The 20,876-nt window shown below is 48.4% G+C and overlaps 1 protein-coding gene across 5 annotated transcripts in view; it reads right to left on the reverse strand.

The window, feature by feature from the left end:
- Positions 1-20,876, reverse strand: part of SLCO3A1 (solute carrier organic anion transporter family member 3A1) — a 305,060-nt gene that overhangs the window by 62,792 nt on the left and 221,392 nt on the right. For all 5 annotated transcript variants that reach the window (XM_035024065.1, XM_035024068.1, XM_035024066.1 and 2 more), the window contains exons 3-4: positions 13,860-13,958; positions 4,521-4,784 (exon numbers count right to left, since the gene is read on the reverse strand). In XM_035024065.1, the coding sequence (XP_034879956.1) occupies positions 4,521-4,784; positions 13,860-13,958 (363 nt within the window). The remainder of the gene's footprint in view (positions 1-4,520; positions 4,785-13,859; positions 13,959-20,876) is intronic.

Genomic DNA, 20,876 nt, shown 5'->3' on the forward strand with positions numbered 1-20,876 from the left:
CTCCCTGCAGATTTTAAACCTCTGGAACAGTTCCACTCATCCCAGCTAGAGAGCCCGTCAGAGGGCCAGGACGTGCCAACGCTTGCCGGGAGTGGGTTCCTCCCGCCCGTTTAGCCTGTAGCCTCGTCCAGAAGACCCACTGTTTTAGGGTACACTGGTGTTGTTGCAAGCAGCAGCTGGAATTTAAGTACACTCGGCTGAAGTCAGCGAGCACCGGCTGATCCCACTTTTCCTTTAAGAAAGTTCGTTTATGGCCGCAAGAGGTAGCATAATGCTGTGGTGAAGAAAACAGGCTCTGGGGCCCTTGCCAGGGTCCAAACACCTCTCCTTTCAATCTCTAAGCCCCAGTTTACTTATCTGTAAAATGGTATCAATGCCTCATAGGATCGGGGTGGGTAGATTAAATACAACAGTGTGTGGAAAACTGACGTTCGCTGCTAGTGCGTGTATGTGTACGTACGTGTGCACGCCGGCAAGAAAATATTCGTTTGTTCGCTCGTTTGTTCATTCAACCACCACCACCTACGTGCTGGCACCGTGCTGTGCAGTGGAAACAAAAAGATGCATGAAGGCTTTGTCCTCGGAGAACCCACAAGGTCTGGGCCGAGGCAGACAAGCTGAGAAGCCACCAGGTGGCGGGGTAACAGGTGCTTTGCAGGGGCTGTGTAGATGCCAGGGGAATGCAGCTAATCCAACACTGGGCACAGGGGGGCTGCAGGGAGGGACTCCTTGGAAGGGGGGACCGAGTCTAACGCAGAAGTGAACCCAGAGAGGAAGGGTGTCCCAGGCCGACAACGGAACAAAAAGGAGAGTGCCTGGTGGGTTGAAGGAACCAAACAGAGCATGATGAGGAGGGTGCACAGAGTATGGCTACTGGATCACCCTGGGCCCCAACCATCAAAGCCCATCTAGGGCAGGTGACAGCAGAGACAATCTCCAAATAAAGCACAAACTACGGACGTGAGATTTAACATACTAGCTGGTGATAATACTGTGCATTTGTTTATAACAGTCCCCCGAATTCCCTCCTTCCTCCGGGCCTAGACTTTTACAAACTGTTCTGCAAACCCTGAGCGTCTAGGTTCCGGAGGCCACATGGGTGCTGTCCTCCCCCGCACAGCGATGGCACGGAGAGGAGGAGAAGACACAGTGCTAGACACAGAGGAGAGATGAGAGGGGGCGGGGTGTGTCCTGAGAGATGAATCAGCAAAATGCTTTGAAGAATAAGGTTGGCAAAGAGGGGCTTTAGAGCCAGGGCATAAAGAAAAAGCTATCTGGTGGCACAGCTAAGATGCACAAATGTGTCTTGGGTTTGCAGACTCCCACCCGGGAAGATACTGGAGTTTAACAAACCCAAGCATTTGTTTGCCGGCTGCCTGCTTTGTTAAACAGTTATGTGTCAGTCCCTACAAGATGGGTACTTCTGGGCCGTGTAAGAAGTAACGGCTTCTCTACACTTATAGAACACCACTCTGGGCTTTCTGTCTCTCTTCTTCTTCTAAGAGTTGCAAACCCAGTGATGGCCAACTTTGTTGGAAGGAGACCTTCAAACCCAGTGGCCCAGTGGGAGGGTGCTTGGGAAGTGCTTGGGAACTCGTTTTTGGGGACAGTGCCCTGAAAAGTAAGCCTGAAGTCCTAGATCACCAGAGCTTGGTTTCCTCATCTATAAACAGGAATAAGTAATAATGTTAACCAGACAGCATATGTGAAAGCCAAGGGGAACTAAGCAACACGGCCAAGGCTGCAAGATTAGGAACCGCCCCACTGCTCTCCCAGGAGGGGGGCAGACTGTCTCGGTGCCGGGAGGTGCAGGGAGGAGGATGGAACAGCTGCTCAGCACACGACACCAGCTCTTCTCAGGGCCCTCCCCCATCTGTGGAGCATGGCAGGGGACACGGACTGATGGCCAAAGAAGGAACCCGTTTGCAAACTCAAATGAAACAGATGAGAAATTGCAACATATATATTTTTAGAGCAATGTTAATTCCTCCACACACAACACTGCTCAGCTTATCTGTACCCACAAATGTACAGCGCTCTGCCTTGAACCCATGGGGGCCTTCAAGGCTGCAAACCGGAGAAAGAGTTCGGGAGCACCGGGTGACACTGCATGGTGCTTTTGGTGGAAATGTCCATGTGGCAAAAACATGGTCTCATGTGGAAAAATGAAGGATGTAAACCACCATGCCCCGCCCCCCAATCCATGTGCTGGGGCACGTAAAATGTGTTTATTAGCATAATAGCTCACGTCACTGGATTTCGGCTCCTGGGGATTCTTCTAGACACATTGCCTTCCTTTCCTGCTGGGACATTCTTTAGGTCCATTAATAGACCTACTGCCTCTGGGAATTGTTAATTCTAATTAAAAATCATTAATTATTAGAAGTGGAGCCCACGTATGTACACAGGCCAAAACTCACGGTCGTTACGGCCTATAGCGAGTCTCAGACCAGTCTACCCAAATGTGCACCAGGTCAGCCACGGTACATCCAACATTCACTCTGCCATTGCTCCAGTTCTGCCTGTTGGAGGCCCCCCGCCCCCCACGGCTACAGCACTAGCTCCAGATACAAGCTGCCTGGGTTACCACTGAGTCCCTAGAGTCTAGCAGGATCTCAGTACATGCTGAACAAAGAAGTTAACAAGCAACTGAATCCTCACCCAAGAATTCTGAAGATATGACATCCCTCAGCCTCTGACCCAAGACGTGGGCTCCCCCCCGCCGCCGCCTGCCTCCAATACGTCCATAACCTCCCTTCCACACTGGGCTGCCTTTGCTGGCTTGCTGGTCTGTCCCTACACTGGATGGTGAGTACTTTGATGGCACGATTACATCTTTTCATCTTCGCATCCTCAGAGATGAAAGATAAGAGATTACTGGTGCAGCTCTTGCAATCACCCTGGGACAAAGAAAGACCCAGAAAGGCTGCCCCTGCTCTGGTCCAGGGCGTCCCCCGCAAGGCCCACTTGGGCCAGCCCCATTTACTCCTGCAGATCTGGTTATTGGGACCCCCTGTGCGGCTGCCTATGCTTTAGGACAGCAGTAAGCATGGCCCTCTGCCTGGCTCTTTGGGTGTGTGTGGGGCGGGAGGGGGCTCTTCTATTAAGCACAGACTCCTGGGGGTCCAAGCTAAGGCAACCCCCATGGACACAGCGTGGGTGGCCACCTTCTACCCGTGCATTCTGGAACTTAGACGGTTCTGAAGACCTTCCACGGACAATTCCAGATTTCTACCTTGGTAGAAACGATCGCGGAACAGGGGTTCAGACATAACCTTAGATTATTAATTAGTCTCTTCTGGGAATTCACACAAGTTCTTCCGATCCCTCCCCGACGAACAGGCACTATCAGCAGAGAGTCTTCTGCGGGCCGTGCTTTAATTCTCACGGCCCCACTGTGACTTCGGAACGCTATCACAACTGCCCGCTTGTGGAAATGAAGCGTGCAGAAGGTAATGATCCCAGTTCTAGTGAAGAGCGGAGTGGGGACCGCAGCAGAGAGGCTGTGCTGAGCTCCTCTGGAGGAAGTGTTCCTCGTCATACAAAAGCTCGGTGAAGAGACCTTCACCCAGTTTCTCAGCTGGCCCGTGGCAGCCTGGCACCGCTCACAGGTGCACCCGGATTCTGCCAACAGGTGACCATCCACCTTCCTCCCGCCCCAGCCTCACCGAGGAGGAGGGCCCCGGCCTTGCCACTGCCCACTTCAAAAACCCAGCAGGTTCTTTGGGGGACCCACGGGAGGTGTCCTGGGACTTCAGGAGCGTGGCACAGACCTTGCGGTGGGGAGGGGGCTGGGACAGACACCCAGTGGCCCGAGGCCGCACTAGCACTATTTGCCTTGAAGATGCTTTGCCAAATGTGGAAACAACCCCGGGGGCCGGGGTGGGGGGCATGCTTCTCATTCTCATTCCGGATCGCTCCATTTTGTCAGAAAAGATGCGTTCGGTTTCTTTTAAAAACCGAGAGCTTGGCCACCTTCTCAAGGGTGACTTTATTATTAAGACAGAGTTCACACTTCCTTCCAGAGAAACACGTCTCACACGGAGGGGATGGAAGGACAGAGCGATTCAAAGGAAATGCACTTTTGGATGTGGCTTTTGAAGAATGCCCAAATCAGGCAAAGGAAGCCCTGCTTCTCAAGTCCTTTCTTGCTACAACGCACTTGTACGTGGTGATCAGAAAGAGTCCAAGGGCTCCACGAGATGTCTAGAACCTTCCTTCTACAGACATGTCTACTTATTATGCATCAGGAGCTTTGGTAAGCACCGGGGTCTCTGCTGGGGAGATTGGTCTGCTGCCCCTTCGCTGAGTGGTAGCTACTCTGCTTTTATTTTGAGCATCAGGTCATTTCCTTCTCAGGGCTAATGTTAAGCATCGGGCCAGAGAAGGCAAACCATGCAAAACAAGTGTGGTTGTACCTCAAGCCCCCAGCACCCAGTCCTGAGTGTCCTCCATTCCCCCACCGGCCTAGACGAGCCCTCCTCCTTTGCTCTGGCCACCCACATTCGAGGCGCCTTTACCTTTCAACTGCTGGAAGCAGGAGGCGCTGCTGTCCGGCTCCAGGGGGTGCCTCAGGACCCCGTTGCTGGGCTTGGGTCTCTCATATTCTCTTTCGGGGAGCATGGCCTGCTCGCTCTCCATGGCAGGGTCTGAGTGTGGGGGCAGAGACTGTGGAAACCCGAACATCAAGAGGGAAGAGAAGAAGAGTAAGGCACCGCAGAGCAGAAAGCCGCCCCACCAGGCTCCGATCCAGCGGGGGTCGTCCGGAGTGATGTCCAGGTTACCTGCAATGGGAAAGAGCACAGTCAGGAGGAGAGGACACAGCCGGGCCGGGATATGGCTGAGGGTCTGAGTCAGGTGCACAGACAGGAGAGGGCTCTGGACACAGCCTCGGGGTGGGAGAGAGGCAGGGGAGGGAGCAGGGGGCCTGGACGCTTCAAAAGGCAGCCTTTTGTTCACATCAGTGCTCTTGTTTCTCCCACCCCTCAAAAAGCAGCTACTCGGAGATCCCATTCAACACCCCACTCCCGGTCTCAAATCAGGTTCACAGATCGTAAGGGACGGCATTGAATGAAGTCAAGAGCTGAGATACCTGGAGTGAAATCCTGCCACTTCTCACTGCGGGACCCCAGCCTAGTGATCTGAACTCTCCGTGCCTCGCTGACTAACCTGTAGGACCATGAGGACGGTGACAGCACCTTCTGGAGTTTGGAGGGAGGATCCAATGAGCCACACCAGATATGATGTGCTCAGAATAGTCCCTGGCATATGCTTGAGCATTTAAACACTGTTAGCTTCATACTTACGGCTAGGATCTTGTTTCCAAACTGCTAGTGGGTAGGTTAATTCAAATCTTGGTGGTGGCCTGTGGTTTGGGGCAGTCCTTTATTAGAAAGCTTTGCAGCCAACTTAATGCTTAAAGGCAGCGTGCATGTGGTTTGGCTGTCTTGTGCTATTATTTCTTTGATTTACCAGCTGAAGTCATGAAGACAAACTACAGCCTACCGCCTGGTAGATTTTTTTTTTTTTTTTGTCTTTCTCTACAACTACCCTTCATAGAGCACTCTCAGATAGGCTGCTTAGAAATGTCTCCTTGACTCTGAAAAACAAACTGAGGATTCTAGAGGGGAGGGGGGTGGGAGGTTGGGTATTAAGGAGGGCACATTCTGCATGGAGCACTGGATGTTATGCACAAACAATGAATCATGGAACACTTCATCTAAAACTAATGATGTAATGTATGGGGATTAACATAACAATAAAACATTTTTTTAAAAAAAGAAATGTCTCCTTGATGATAGTCCCATACCTCTGGACCACAGAAGGACATTCTTGGACATGGGGGCAGGGCATATGAGCTTAGAACTAACAGGACTACAGCCTTGGACCAGATGGATGGACAGGCTTGGGAAGAGAAATGACCACAGACACCAAACCAGCACTTCACCATTTGTAAAATGTTCTCCCTGAAGACTCTTCAGCTACCACTAATAAAGAGCCCAGCCATCATTCACTGAGTGCTTACTCTGCACTGGGCATTATGCAGAGTATATTCTTTTTTTTTATATGTTTTATTGTTACGTTAATCACCATACATTACATCATTAGTTTTTGATGTTGTGTTCCATGATTCATTGTTTGTATGCAGAGTATATTCTTAACTGTTCTGGTCAACCCTCCCCACAATCCTACAAGGTAGAGTCTTTTATTATCCCAATCTTATATAGATAGAAAAATCGAGGCTTAGGAAATATAGGTACTGGGGCGCCTGGGTGGCTCAGTTGGTTGGGCATCTGCCTTCGGCTCAGGTCATGATCCCAGGGTCCTGGGATCGAGTCCCGTGTTGGGCTCCTTGCTCAGCAGGGAGCCTGCTTCTCCCTCTGCCTTGGCCGCTCCCCCTGCTCATGCTCTCTCTCTCCCTCAAATAAATAAATACAATCTTAAAAAAAAAAAAAGAAAGAAAGAAAGTGTAGATACCCTGCCCAAATTCACAGAGTTGAAGACTGGAAGACGGGCATTCAGATGCCAAGGGCCAGGTTCCTTATCACTTTGCTACACTGCCCTTCTGGACCGTCTAGGCTTTGTTCTGGGCTCCCTGAGTGGATGATTAACTCCTGTGCTTTGTGCAATGGGCCTAAGATCACCAACTTTGCCGTTGGTCTTTGGAACATCGGTGGTCTCTCTCCTGGAGGCATTGATATCCACCCAACAGCAGTATCTAGGGCACTACCATGAGCCAGATGCTTCTGCACAGCTGCACGTCAGAGAAGAAAGAGTATAAGCTTTGGCAGGCAGAGGGTTGAATCCCAGCTCTGCTGCTTAGTAGCATGTGGTGCTGGGCAAGCTACTTACCCTCTCTGAGCCTTACTTTGATCACTTGCAAAATAAAGGCGACATCCACCAAGACTGCGTGCAAGGATAAGAGGTAACGAGCAAGGATCACTTGACACATAGGCTCTTTGTACATGGTAGCTCTTCTATCTACTTGTAGGTATATATTTACATGAATGCAGATTTCAAGATATAGGGGTTTTTGAGTATGGGAAAGCTTGAAAAAAGCATGAGAAAACCCAAGGTGATCTTGAAAGCATCTTTATGCAAACATGAGAAGAGAAAAGGAAGTCAGATGGCCTCGGGTAGCTGAGCAGGAATGTTTTCTCCAGTTACTGACTGTTTCTTCACCTGCTGCCAAGCAATGAATGAAAACAAAAGACATAAACGGGAGCTGTGGTATCTCCCTCCATTGTCGATGGGCTCCATAAAGGGGGAATTGAAAGCTGGCAGATGTGAGCCAGTAGAAGAGAGAGAGAAATCCTGGCAGTTGTTTGGGGAAACAAAATTAGTAGCACGTAGAGAGTCATATTTTAGTTAGGAAGTTAGTGACTCTCTTCTACATGTGAGGAAACATCCCAGGGAGAGGGGTTGCAGTGGGGAGGCGGATGTTTATGTGAACGTGTCAACTCGCTCCCCGTAGGCATGTGCCTGCGTGTGGAAAGCCAACGTTGGCTCGTAATTTGTAAGACAGGGAAGAGCACATGACCTGTGTCAGACCAAAGCCTGCCTGTGGTGCAGGCAAGGAGAGGGAGAGGGATCTGCAGCAAGGTGTGGTGGGGGCAGGGAGGGGGGGGCAGGATTTTATAGGAAAATCACAGTTGACCATTTTGGAAGGATTGATTTTTTTCCCCCCTCTCCATTGCAACCATCCAGAGCACCGTGGCAGGGAGAGAAATAATGTTCTGAGGAGAAACCACTCAGCTTTGGAGCATGCCGCCCTCAGGTCAGGGTTGGCTTGGGGGTGGAGTTTTAGTCCTGATTTTGGCACTTCTCAGGAAGATGGCTAATTCTTGAACCCAGGCTGAGAAGTTTTCTTTTCTAAGGCACCTCCGCAGAAGTGATGGTGAAAATCCCTCCCCACCTGCCTGGCAATCGTCACTGTCAGCAGGTATGTTCTAGTTCTACTGATGTTGAGGGAAAGTTCTCTATGTCGGCCAGCAAAGAACAGTGCGGTTGAGGTTACTGATGTCTTCATTTGGATCTCCTCTTTGGAGAACAAGGATTACCCCTCCCTCACCATGAACTTAGGTATAGCCACACGCCACAGAACTTTGCCACTGAAGTGTGAGTGGTCGGATATGTGTCACGCCCTTTTGCCCCAGCTGATCATGGAAGCATGTGAAATGCTCCTAAGATGGTCCCTGAGAGACTACGATGAACAAAATGTCACTGCTGACCTGTGCTGTGTGTATAAGCAAGGAACAAATCTTTAGTTGTTATTCTCAGCGACTGAGATTTTGGAGGTGTTTGTTACTGCAGCAGAACTGAGCCTACCCTGACTACTACCAAAGGCTTAGGAAATAAAAAGTCATGCTCTTCAAGAACAGTGATCCTGGGCAGGCTTGGAATCATGAAAGTGTTGTTTCAGGTACAGGTGGGGAACGGGGTGAAAACCTCGTTACTTTTCTTTCGACGTGGCTCTAGGTAGTATCTTGATCTTAAAAAATTACTGCAGTTTCGGGCGCCTGGGTGGCTCCCGAAACTGGCTTAACCAGTTGGTTAAGCAACTGCCTTCGGCTTAGGTCATGATCCTGGAGTCCCAGGATCGAGTCCCGCATCGGGCTCCCTGCTCGGCAGGGAGTCTGCTTCTCCCTCTGACCCTCCTCCCTCTCATGCTCTCTGTCTCTCATTCTCTCTCTCGCAAATAAATAAAATCTTAAAAAAAAAAAAATTACTGCAGTTTCAGCTTTTTCGTGAAGACTGTGGTCAGTAAGATGCCCAGAACAAAACTGAGAAGTACCCGCGTGTCTCATTTACTTAGATGTACTTAACTGTCAATCAAACTGCAACCACAAAGGACAAAAACACATTGAAAAGAACAGGGTAGGGACAGGATCCCAGGCTGAGGGAGCAACGCTCACAAAGGCATGGCACCCCTCAGTTAGGGGACTCCGATGGGCTGGCTAACACCAACCAGGCACTCATCGGCCCCGTCATTCCAGGTGTGGAGGAAGTAGAGCAAAGCATCACCATGATGGAGATGTCTGTACACCATAAGACAGGCACAGTCCGGCCTGCCTTTGCAGAACTGTCTGTATAGGCTTGAAGGATTTCTGCTTTACAAGATCCATTTTTCTAACCCTGCCATGTCTCGGAATCCAACATTCGGAGTGTTTTTGTGGTTTTATTGGGTAAGCCGAGCAAGCTTTTGGCAGTGTTTGCTTCTTCTGTTTAAGGTCATGTAAACACAGGGGATTGAGATTTTTCTCCCATTTCTGAGGCCTGCCACCATCGTAGGTAAGAAAGAAAAAAATCATTGGGAACAGTCAAACCAGTTTAAAACTAACTGAACAACCAACCCACCCATGAGGATATCCAGGACTGTGAGAAGGGGCCAATCAAAGCAAATTGGGGATATTTACTTGTGACTCCCAGGCCACACTAATGTGTAAGTGGTACCGTGGGCTGTTTTTTTTTTTTTTTTTCAGTCCATTTACCTATTTGTCTAACCTATTTTGTGAAACTTTTGCTATGGGACTCAAGCATTCCAAGAGTATCATTAAGTTACAGACCAAATTAGAAACTGGAGACAGGGAGGGGCTAAGGGTAGACGGCAGCATGGAATGATCAGGATCCTGGCCGTGAAGCTAATTTAGTCTAACATGAAGGACTCTGACGAAGCCCGCAGCTAGCCCCAGAGCAGGAAGCTCTTGGCTGGCTGACCTTTTTTAAGGAAGCAAACATATGGACCCATCTTATTCCAGGGGCAAACACCACGCAGCCCTAGTGGGGTCAGCTGGTGCATGCCTGAGGATGAGTCTGTATGGCTGGGCTGACGAGGTTAGGTCATCTCAGCAAGGCCTTTGTCCACGGAAGGGTGCAGCCTTCTGGCAAAAGTCCTGGAGAAATTCCAGGGACATAAGCTGCCCGGTTTGGAGTCAGACGGAGGCTTGGGCTTTGAATCCTACTCGCTGTGGAAAGGAGTGAACCTGTCGCTGACCATGTGCTTACTATACACCAGGCGCCGTGCTACGCTCTTGGCATGATTAACTCATGTCATCCACGCACAGACCCTTGTGGAGAAAGGCCCCCAGGATCACAAAGCTTGGAAGGGGTACTGATTCCAGCATCGGAACTCTGAACTCGTAATCACTGCATGAGAACAGCTCAGCTGGTAAGTGGGAGGACAGAAGGACCCAACCTCTAAGGGGAATGTCCTGAAGTTCAGATGAGACCATCTACATACAGCTTTAATAAGCGATCAGTCATCAATCTTCTTCTGATAACCCACTGCTAAGGTCGGTCGATTCAGTGCTTTGGGGCACATTCCTGCTACCAAGTCCTCCTTTCTTCTAGGTTCTGTTCTCAACTGGTTTCAGTCTTACAAAGATGTTCTCCGAAAGTGCTTCTGGCTGCACCATCACTCCTTCCCCAGGCTGTTACAAGAGGCATCTCCCCTTAAGAACAGGGGCCACGGGAGCCCCACAGGGATCAAACACAGATGGAGAGTAGCCGCGGCAGAATTCCAGTGTCTAAACAAGGCCAGCAGAGTCCTTCTGGGGAGCTGCCCGCGGGGTCTGCCCACCCACAGCTGGTCTGTTCCTACAACCGACTGCCTTCCCTCCCCCACACAGACTGCAACCAGCCTTCCTCACTGGTCTCCCCCCTTCAATCCTGTGTCCTCATCTGTGGCCAGGCTGCACAGTGCAGGGCACATTCCCTCCTCCATCTGCCCTAAGACAAGGGCTCTGCCTTGCCCGCCTCACCTCAGGTTCCAGATCACGGCTCTCCCCAGCCCCTACCCAGCTCTCCGCTGTGTGCCTGGCCCTTTCCATTCAGGCTTCAGGACATGCTTTCCTAGGTCGGACAGCCCTAAGGAGGACCTCTATCTTCACTGGCGAAGAAAAAATACAGGAGGGTCACCCCTAAAGAATTGAGAACCCCCTTCTCAAAATACAGCCTGAATCCATTCCAGACAGAACAAGTTTTAGTCACAAGATGAGAAATCATTAAAATTGCTGGCAACTATTGAATTCTCTGTCTTGCTCTCCGATAGAATAAATTACATTCTTCTGCCCTCTACTGGTAAAAAACAGCACCAGCCCTCCCTGGGCCTTCAGCAAGGAAGCAAACAAAAGATGGTGACTCACAGAGCATCCTTCCCTTTCTTAGAGACACACTGGATGGGACTTCTGCTATTTGCTTGTGTGCGTGTGTGTGGTGGGGGGGGATGCCATAAGCAAGATGCCCAGCTGGACCAGGAACGCGCCCATCTGCCTTCTGCTTCGAAACTGCCAGTGAGCCTAGAACCATGGGTGATGTTGCTTCACACGGCGCCCCGACGGGTGAAGAAAGATGCAGACCAGACAGGACCACAGGCAGGACTCCAGGCTGAGGGAACAGCCCGATGCAAAGGAACAGCACATCAATGGGGACCACGAATGAACTGGCTAAGCCCCTCGAGCCCCTTGTCCACCAGGCACAGAGAAAAGATGCTATTTAGTTCCCAGGAGGTTGCATGGTGGAGGGGGCTGTGAAGTGGAAATGCCCACATGCTTGCTAGGAGACCTGGGTTTTATAGAGATACGCCCCTTGGACTGGGTACATCCCTGTCCCTCTCTAGGCCCCGTTTCCTCGTCTGTACTATGGAAGGGTTGGAAGAGAATGAGCTGAGGTTCTTGGCTCAGAGATTCTGGTAACCCACAGGCCTTGATCCAAGGGAGCCACTGCTGATGACGCTGAGGGGCAGGATAAACTGCCTGGCCACCTGGCCTCTCCTTCCAGGAAGCCCTCCCCATTGCACGGGGGGTGCACCCCTTTCCCTCACCCGCTTTTACGATTCCTGTCTTGTGCTGCCTTTGGTACAGTGGTGGAAGCTGGCTTGTTTTTGTCCATATGAGCAAGATGGCAGCCGACTCCCACCACGTGATGTTTCTCTGACCAGGCCACCCCTCGTCCCACTCATTAGGAGCAGGGTACAAAGGGTCACCAACTGCCACAAGACAGCAGCATCCAATCACCTCCTGAACAGAGCCAGCACTTTAAAAGAATAAGTAAACAAAGCTTCATTTGATTTTCTCCACCCCCACCCCCGCCACTTGCAAATTTGTAACATCATTAGCTACAAGTAAATATATCAGTGGGATTAATGGAGTGAATCACAGAGGGGCTTGACTGGATTTAAAACCACATTATTTCTTTGGAGTGAATTAGTAAATTTTAAGCACTGTCAAGTGATGATGGATTGAGAAGCCAGGGACTGAGCTCTTATTGATCCTGAGAAAAGATTGGTATGAGGAGGAGAAGCTGGGATGGCTTCCCGCACTCCGTTCTCAGCGAGGAAGGAAACATGGCTCCTATGCTCACTGAACTGCATACAGAAACGGAGCGTTCTGTTCGGGGCTCACGGCTGACTTGTGACCACATATGGGGGGCAGCGTCTCAGATGGTCTCCAGGGATCCCACGCCCTGGTATTCACGCCCTGAGTGCAGACCGGAACAGGTGGCTTGCTTTCGACCCCCAGGATGCAGCAGAAGAGGAACGACATGTCACTTCCGAGCCAAGGTTATCAACAGACCACGGCTCTTGTCTCGGGCTCTCTCTCTCACCCTCTCTTGGGTGGTTTGCTACAGGGAAGCCCTGGAGAGGGAGCCTGGTCGAGAGGCCCAGGGATATGAGACTGAAAGCGGATCCTCCAAGGCCTGCTGACAGCCTTGGCAGTGAACTTAGAAGTCGAATCTCCTGCGGTTGAGCGTTGAGATGAGTGGACACCATGTCAACACCCTGACCACAAACTCATGAGGGACCCTGAATCGGAACCACCCAGCCAAGCTGCTCCTGGACTCCAGACCCACAGAAATAACCTGTGATATAATAAACAACACCCCAGTGTTGTTTTCAGTCACTAAGCGTGGGGTAATTTGTTGCACAGCAAGAGAAGACTGAGAGACCACATGACTTTTGCTTTGGCCACAGAAACGTAAGGAGAAGCTTCGAGAGCCAGTGTGCAACTTGCCACGGCCTGGTCTCCTGCCTTGGCAACTGCGCAAGCTGGGGTCAGATGAAGCTTCTGTGACCTGCGTCCTGGAGTGACCGTGAGGAGCCAAGCCTCACCCTCCCTAACACTGCCATCCTGCACTAGATACGTAGCATGCCCAAGAAGGAAACTTTGGTTGGATAAAATCACTTAAGATTTGGGAACCGTGTGTGACCACGGTACAACCTAGCCTATGTTAACCAGCCCACTGGTGGATCAAAGTGTGCCTAGGGTCTGGGGGGCCCAGAGCCGTTGGAGAAATACACTTGCTCTTCCTGCTAGGAACCAAGAAGTGTTGCTTGAAGTGGTTCTGAGCTATGGTACATTTCTTCATAGAGGCCTCTACAACACTGCCTTGTAGAAGGGGGTTTCAGATACTCTGTCTCATCGACCCCGTTTGTACATCTGCATTTCCAGAACACACTTAGAAAGTGGGGTTCTCATATAGGTTAATGGACTAACATTCAATGAGAAAATGCCAGGCACTCTACATCTATCCTCTCATTTAGTTCTTATAGTGGCCCCACGAAGCAGATAGAATTGTTACCCTTAATTTACAGATGAGGAAGATCCAGATTTGAGGAGTAAAATCAACCACAGAGATTATTCAGCCTCCGGGTGGACACTGGTGGAACACCACTGGATCCGAGGCCATCTGAGCCAACACTCATGCTCTTTCCTTTGATCTCTGGTGGGCTAGCAGCTTGAGGTCCACGCACCGAGGCTGCCCCTCAGTAGGAAGGTTTTAGAACCCAAAGGCTGAAGGGCTCCCTTATGATGGAGGACATGCTCGGGGGTGGCGGTGAGAAGTTGAGATATACTCCTTACTTGTGTCAATGAAGACTGCATCCACGTAGATTTTGGTACAGAAAGAGCCTAGGATAAATCCACAGGCTGGTCCAAATACCAGCATCGTGAAAAGGATTCCTGAAAGAAGAAGATAAAACAGAGATTAGATTAAAAAAAAAAAAAAAGCAAAAGCCACTCAATGAGCAAAAGAGTCAAAGATCAAGGATATTATTTCACATCAATCAGATGAGAACCTGGTTTATACAAATGACATTAGAGGAACTAGTCAAAAAATCCTACAGGGGGAAAGCTAGTACTGAAGCACCGTTATGCAGAAATTCTATAGTTTTTTGGAGGTTGCTCTGAAATATCTGTAGGCCCTGAGTGCACTTCCTTTTAGAGTACTCCATCCCACACCATATCCACCATATTAAAACACACCCACGTCTGTCATTAAATGGTTTCTATCATAAACATTTTTGAAACTATTTTTATATTTTTGCTTTCACATTTATTTGGCTTTATGGAATTCATTTAATTTATGGTTGGCTAAGATTTCTCAGCACTCATTGTACAAATTCAGGAATTGTGAAGGGAGAAAAGTCAAAGCCACAAATTATTTTCAAATGTAATGAAATGTTTACGAGCATTAAATTTAGCAAAAAACGGAGTTGACATAATGGTATGCTTTGAAAACATTTAATTAGATGTTTTATTAATTTGAATTTTGCAGATCTCCCCTACCCCTGCTTTTTTTTGGAGTTGCTATCTATTGTTTTAATAGTTGTTCAAGACTCAACCTTTTCCTTAGGACTTGAGAAGATGGTACTAGGCATGAACTTAAGCATCTGATGGATATAATACCTGGGATTTTCCACAAACCCTTTTATTCATTCTGGGAAAGTACCAAGCCCAAACTAAAACCCACAGGCTATATCTATATAACTAAATTTCAGTTTGGTAGAATGTTCCCTGAGCAAGGACAGTTCTCAAGGCCCTGGGAATAAAAATAGGAAGTGGCCCTTCCTACAAGAGGCTGGCTACCTGTGGGGACAAGTGGTATATGAGTTGATCCAACCCAAACAGCCCAAAAGAGGGGTGCTAACAGGTCCATGAGGGCACATGAAGAGCAAGGCTGGAGATGAATTCAAACAAAGGGAATTTGAGCTCGGCGGAGGGTACTTCTGGTCTCTCTGCTCACAGGTGTAGACTAACTCATTCTGATTTCCCTCGATGATGTCGTCATGGAACCACTCAAATATTCATTCAGTCAATCAATATTTATTGAGCTCCTTCTTTGTGCCAAGCAGTAGTCTCAGGAATGGAGATTCAATATTGAGCCAAATAATTAAGAATCCTGGCCTTCCAGAGCTCATTGACTTGGAGGTCGGGAGAAAACACAAACTATAAACAGGAACTCAACTGGTTTATAAATACTTGGCAAAGGAGGCCACATCTTCCAGATTTACAGACAGAAACCCAGACCCAAAGCAATCATTGAGGGACAGTTTATAAGGAATGTTGTTCGATAAAGGAAGAAATGAAAAGAGGATGGTTTAGGGCGCCTGGGTGGCTCAGTTGGTTAAGCGACTGCCTTCGGCTCAGGTCATGATCCTGGAGTCCCGGGATCGAGTCCCGCATCGGGCTCCCTGCTCAGCAGGGGGTCTGCTTCTCCCTCTGACCCTCCCCCCCTCTCATGTGCTCTCTCTCTCTCTCTCAAATAGGTGAATAAAATCTTTAAAAAAAAAAAAAAAGAAAAGAAAAGAGGATGGTTTATAACATGGAAATGGGGCCAACTCCACTCTCAGTGAAATCCTACTCTGTGATTTGGAGCAATCTAGAAGTTCTAGAGTCTCAAAGTACCTGCTCCCATAGCTGGCCAGAGACCTCCAATCTCAGTTATTCTTGTTTCTAAGAATCTTGAGAAGAGCAATATCCATTTTATGAGTACATGGACTCCGTTTTGTCACAACTCAGATTAAGATAACCAAACAGAGGAAGTTGAGTAAGTTGGGGGTATTGGAAAATTCTAGAATATGGGGATCTTGCAGATATGGGCTAGAATTAGGGGGGCTGTCCTTAGCACGGTAGGGTTAGGAACCAGAGCTACGCTTGGCCCCATTCCCTGGGAGGAAAGTGAAGCAGAAAGAGATGCTGAGGAGGACCCCAGGGGGCAGGGGTGGGGCATGGACAGGGGGTGTCCAAGGCAAGAGCACCACCCAACATAGCCTAAAGGGATTTCTGCTTCAGGGCAAAACTGTGAAGCCAGCCATGTCCTCCTGTCCAGGCTGCAGGCGGAGGTGAGCCCCTGGTCAACCACGGGTACTCTAAAGATGGCTGAGCAAGCAACGTATCTGCTCAGGCAGTCCCGGAGGAAGGGACACAGGGGACAGGAACACAATTCTCCTGCCACGGTTGCTGCAACTACCCTGCTGACTCCCTGTTGATATTCCAGCAGCCGCTCTATCCACCCCCCACCCCCGCCCGGAACCCACACCACTCATAATAATATGCCTTCTTTCATGCCAATTAGATAAAACCCCCAATCAACGTAATCATCACTGATGCATGGCCTACAGATTGCATAACGCAAATTATACCTAATACTTAATAGGTCAAAGGACTAAGCTTTTAGTGTCCTTGGAAGAAACAACTGATGGGCTGAAGAGGTTGTGGAGATTGTCCTGTTACTCCCTCCCCCACCTGGGGACAGCAGAGAGTGTGTGGATAGGCCCCTCAGCTGAAATCTCTGGTGGCATTTTATTTTTTTCTTTTATTTGAGAGAGGGGCAGAGGTAGAGAATCTCAAGCAGACTCACGGCTGAGCACAGAGCCTGACACTGGCCTCGATCTCATGACCCATGAGATCACGACCTGAGCTGAAACCAAGAGTCGGATGCTCAACCACCCGACCCACCCAGGAGCCCTTCTGGGGGCATTTTCCAAGCAGCTCCTCCTCAGAGAGATGTTAAAGAAACCTCTGGCAATAACAAGTTCTCGAATCTTTTCCAAGGAACAATCCAGTAGAGATGTGGGAGGGGGATCTTCACGCATCAAGAAACACCCTTTTTCCACCTCAGCAATATCTTAGGATAACACCTCAAATAAAGCAGCATGCAGAGCACAACCCTGGGTTTTTAGGGGAAGTTGTTTTCCTGCGAGGGTATGAGGCAGGCCACGATCTTACAGAAACGTACTTCCGAATGCACTTCCTTGCTCTCCTTTCGATTCATCCTCCTAGGCTGTGAATTTATTCTTGTTTAATGAAACCACCCCACATGTTCTGCCCAAACAGGAAAAAGACTGGCCAGCACTAAAATCTGCAATCCGGGTGCTGAACAGTGGAGTGCCTCCAGGACAGGAGAGGATGTGCTTTGTGGCTCAGTGCTGCCCCCTGCTGCCTGCCAGATTCACAAACATGGGAGGGGAGGGGCGAGGTGGCTGAGGAGAAGCTGAGACACAGGAAATAATACTAAAAATAAAATTAAAATATTTTTTCTTTTAATTCACGTGCATTATTTTATCAGACATTTATTACGTAGTTTAAACCTAACTGCTTGATAAACAAAACTGCTAGGTATTTCTTTTAGACTCAGGGCTCTGGGAAAATATAATTAAGATACTAAGGGCATGGGGAGCCTGCGTGGCTCAGTGGGTTGAGTGTCTGACTCTTGACTTCGGCTCAGGTCATGATCTCGGGGTCCTGGGATCAAGCCTCGCGTCTGGCTCCCTGCTTAGCTGGGAGCCTGCTTCTCCCTTTGCCTCTGCCCCTCCCCCCCCACTCATTCTCTGTCTCTCTTGATAATAATAAAATAATAAATTAAAAAAAAAAAGAAAGCAGCAGCAACTTGCTGCCCCACTGGAGAGACTTTCAACCATTCTTAGTCACTCAAAATACATACTGGCAACTACTAGGGGCCAGGCACTGTGCAAGCTGCTGAGACACAATAGTGAACAAAACAGACAAAATCCCTGCTTTTCTGTGGAGTTTGTGTTATGGAAGAAAGGCCATAAACAAACCAACCTAGCATGCTGTAGTCAGGAGTAGTACCAAAGAGGAGAGAACACAACGGCGCAGGGCTGCAAAGACCTTGCATGGCACCGAGTCCTCGATGGAACGCCCAGCACTGGGTCAGCTGGGCTACTGAGCTGGGGCCACTGTGTGGGAGGCAGACTAATGGCCCTCAAAGATGTACCTGTCCTAATCTCTAGAACCTGCCTCTGCTGGCTTAAATGACAAAAGAGAATTAAAGCTAATATGGAATTAAGGTGGCTGATCAGTTGCCTTAAAGAGATTATACTGATTATCCCCAAGGACCCAATCAACAAGATTCCTGTAAATGTGGAAGGAGAAAGAAGAGTCAGAGTCGGAGAAGGAGATAAGATGACTCGACCAGAGACATGGCCTCCTGAGAAGGAGGTGACCAGTGATTCCTGGCTTTGAAGATGGAGGATGAGGTCAGGAGCCCAGGAACGAGGACCACTTCCTGAAGCTGGAAAGGGCAAGAAAATGGATTCTCCTTTCCAGAGAGGATCCTCCAGAGGACGATAGCCCTGCTGACACCTTGATTTGAGCTCAGTGAAACCCACTGTGGGCTTCTGACCTCTAGAACTAGAAGATCATAAATTTGTGTTATTACAGGCCACTAAGTTTGTGGCAACTCATGATGGCAGCCATAGGAAATTAATGTAATTGCTAATCAAATTTGAGTCAATTCTCAGATCTCACAACCATGAATATCCATGTGACTAAGAACAGGACATTGCATGAAGTCGTTTGTTAATTACTTGACCACGGAGCATTTTTTGTGGGACATTTTTCACTGCTGGTGTTGACTGGGGCGTACTCACAGAGAAGCTGGAGGAGAGTCCAAGCTCTATGAGACAGAGAAGGTGTTTTATTCTTCTTTCTATTCCTAGTTTGGTCCAGCATAACGAAAAGTTAGTTCACCAGCTATTGAAAGGGTGCAGGAAAGTAAACACTAGTTCAGCATTGCCATAAAAAGAGGGAGTGTCTGTGCCCAAGCTCAGGCCCCTCAACCTGCTATTTTCCTGGACAGTGCTCTCTGCACCTGTCTCTTTCAGCACGGGGACCCTCCCATTCAAGTGCCTCCTCCTAGATCCCATGAGCCACGGGACTCGAGGGACAGAAAGGGTCAGGCCAGATGTACAGACCCCGAAGAATTTGGAAAATCCAAACGGCGACTTCAATTTAGAATCTGATGGCCCAGGAAGCATTAGTCAACTTTATTATACTGATATATAATTAATAAAAGTACTACAACATTTTTTATGTAAGTAACGTGACACACTGATTCTAATTTGTTTATAAAAATGTGGAGGGCCAAGAGCAGCCTAGATATCTTTGAAGAAGAATTATCAAGACTTGTCCTACTGAATAGCAGGACCTTTTTTTTTTTAAGCTGTAATGATGAAGACAGTGCATTTCTGGCTTAAGGAACAACAAATACAGCAATCAAGCAGAAGAGCAAGCCCAGAAACAGAGCCACACTTACGTGGACACCTGATTTATGGCAAAGTTGCATACAAAGCAGCAAGGGAAAGGAAAGGATGATCTTTTCCATAAATAGTGCTGAGGCAATTTGAAATTACAGTGGGGGGCGGGGGAAGCCAGCCTCACAGGACATGCAAAAATCAATTCTAGGCAGAGCAGAGACCTGGGTGAAAACCAAAACAATAAAGCTTCTGAAAGATAACAGACAAAAGTACTGTCATGGTGTCGGGGGTAGAGAAAGATTTCTTAAACCGAACAAAGAAAGCACCAGTCATTATAAGAAAAGCCTGGTAAATTGGTCTACACTAAAATTAAGAAGGTCATTCATCAGATTCATCAGATTCACTCAAAGAGCCCACTGACAAAGTGAAAATGTGGGAAAATATATGTGTAATGTACATTCTTAAACACAGACAAGAATCAGCTCATGTCTAGACTATATAAAAACTGCTAGAAATTGATGATAAAAAGACAAACTAGCTGAAAAGAAATCTTAATAGGTAGTTCACAAAAGAGGGAATTCAAATGAACTATGGACAAGGACAAGATATTCAACCTCATGAGAATTCAGGGACATGTGCATTACAACCCAATAAAATGTCCTTCCCTTTTCAGCTGGTTAAAGAGCTCTGATCATACCAACTGTTGGCAAGGCTGTGGGGCATCTGGGAGTCTTGCATGCTGCTGGTAGGAGTGTAAACTGGATAACCCCTTTGGCAAAACTTTGACAGTATCTGGAAAACTGAAGATAAACTCACCCGATGACCCATAATTCCAACTCCTAGGTAAATACCCTACAGAAAGTCTGACAGGTACTGGGAGACACATCCAAGAATGCTCATAAGGAACTGGAGACAACCCGATACCCATCAATAGTAGAAAAGAGAAACCAACTACCCATACTCTGAAATTACTGCACAAGCAAAGAAAACACATCATCAAGAACAAGGGAACCTTCAAAGATATAATGCCGAGCAAAAGAACGCAGGTGAGAATACATACCGGTGTGATTCTACCTGCATAGAATTCGAAACAGCAAAATTAACTATTTAGTGATATATAACTCGGTAGTCAGAGGATAAAGAAAAACAGGGAAATGAATAGTATGGAAGTCAGGACAGTGGCTGCAGTGTGGGGAGGGAGGGAATTATGATCCAGAAGGAGACAGGGCATGCGGGTAGGGAGGGCAGTAAGAGGGTGGGGGTGGGGATGTTTCTGGGGTGCTGGTTTTGTGTCCAAGTGGATGCTTGTTTCACAACCATTTGTTAAACTGTAATATGTTTTCTGCACAAAGACCGGACTGTTACATTTTTCACATACATAAGTATCTGTAACGTAAGTACCTATATACAAACAGCTATTCATTTTCTCAAAGTGTATCAAGGGAATCTCAGCAACCCTCCAGAGAAAACCACAGACTTCCCCTGAAGTGATCTTTCATTTTGTCAAGCCCAGAGCCCTCAGCTCCGCCCTTCCCCTCCCCTGCTCAGCGCTCTCAGAAATCCTGCATGACCCTGCGTGGAAAGTGACTAGGGTGGGTCT

This window comes from Mirounga leonina, unplaced genomic scaffold (genome assembly GCF_011800145.1).
Source record: "Mirounga leonina isolate KUSES-001 unplaced genomic scaffold, KU_Mleo_1.0 Mir_178, whole genome shotgun sequence".
In the NCBI taxonomy this organism is placed as follows: domain Eukaryota; kingdom Metazoa; phylum Chordata; class Mammalia; order Carnivora; family Phocidae; genus Mirounga; species Mirounga leonina.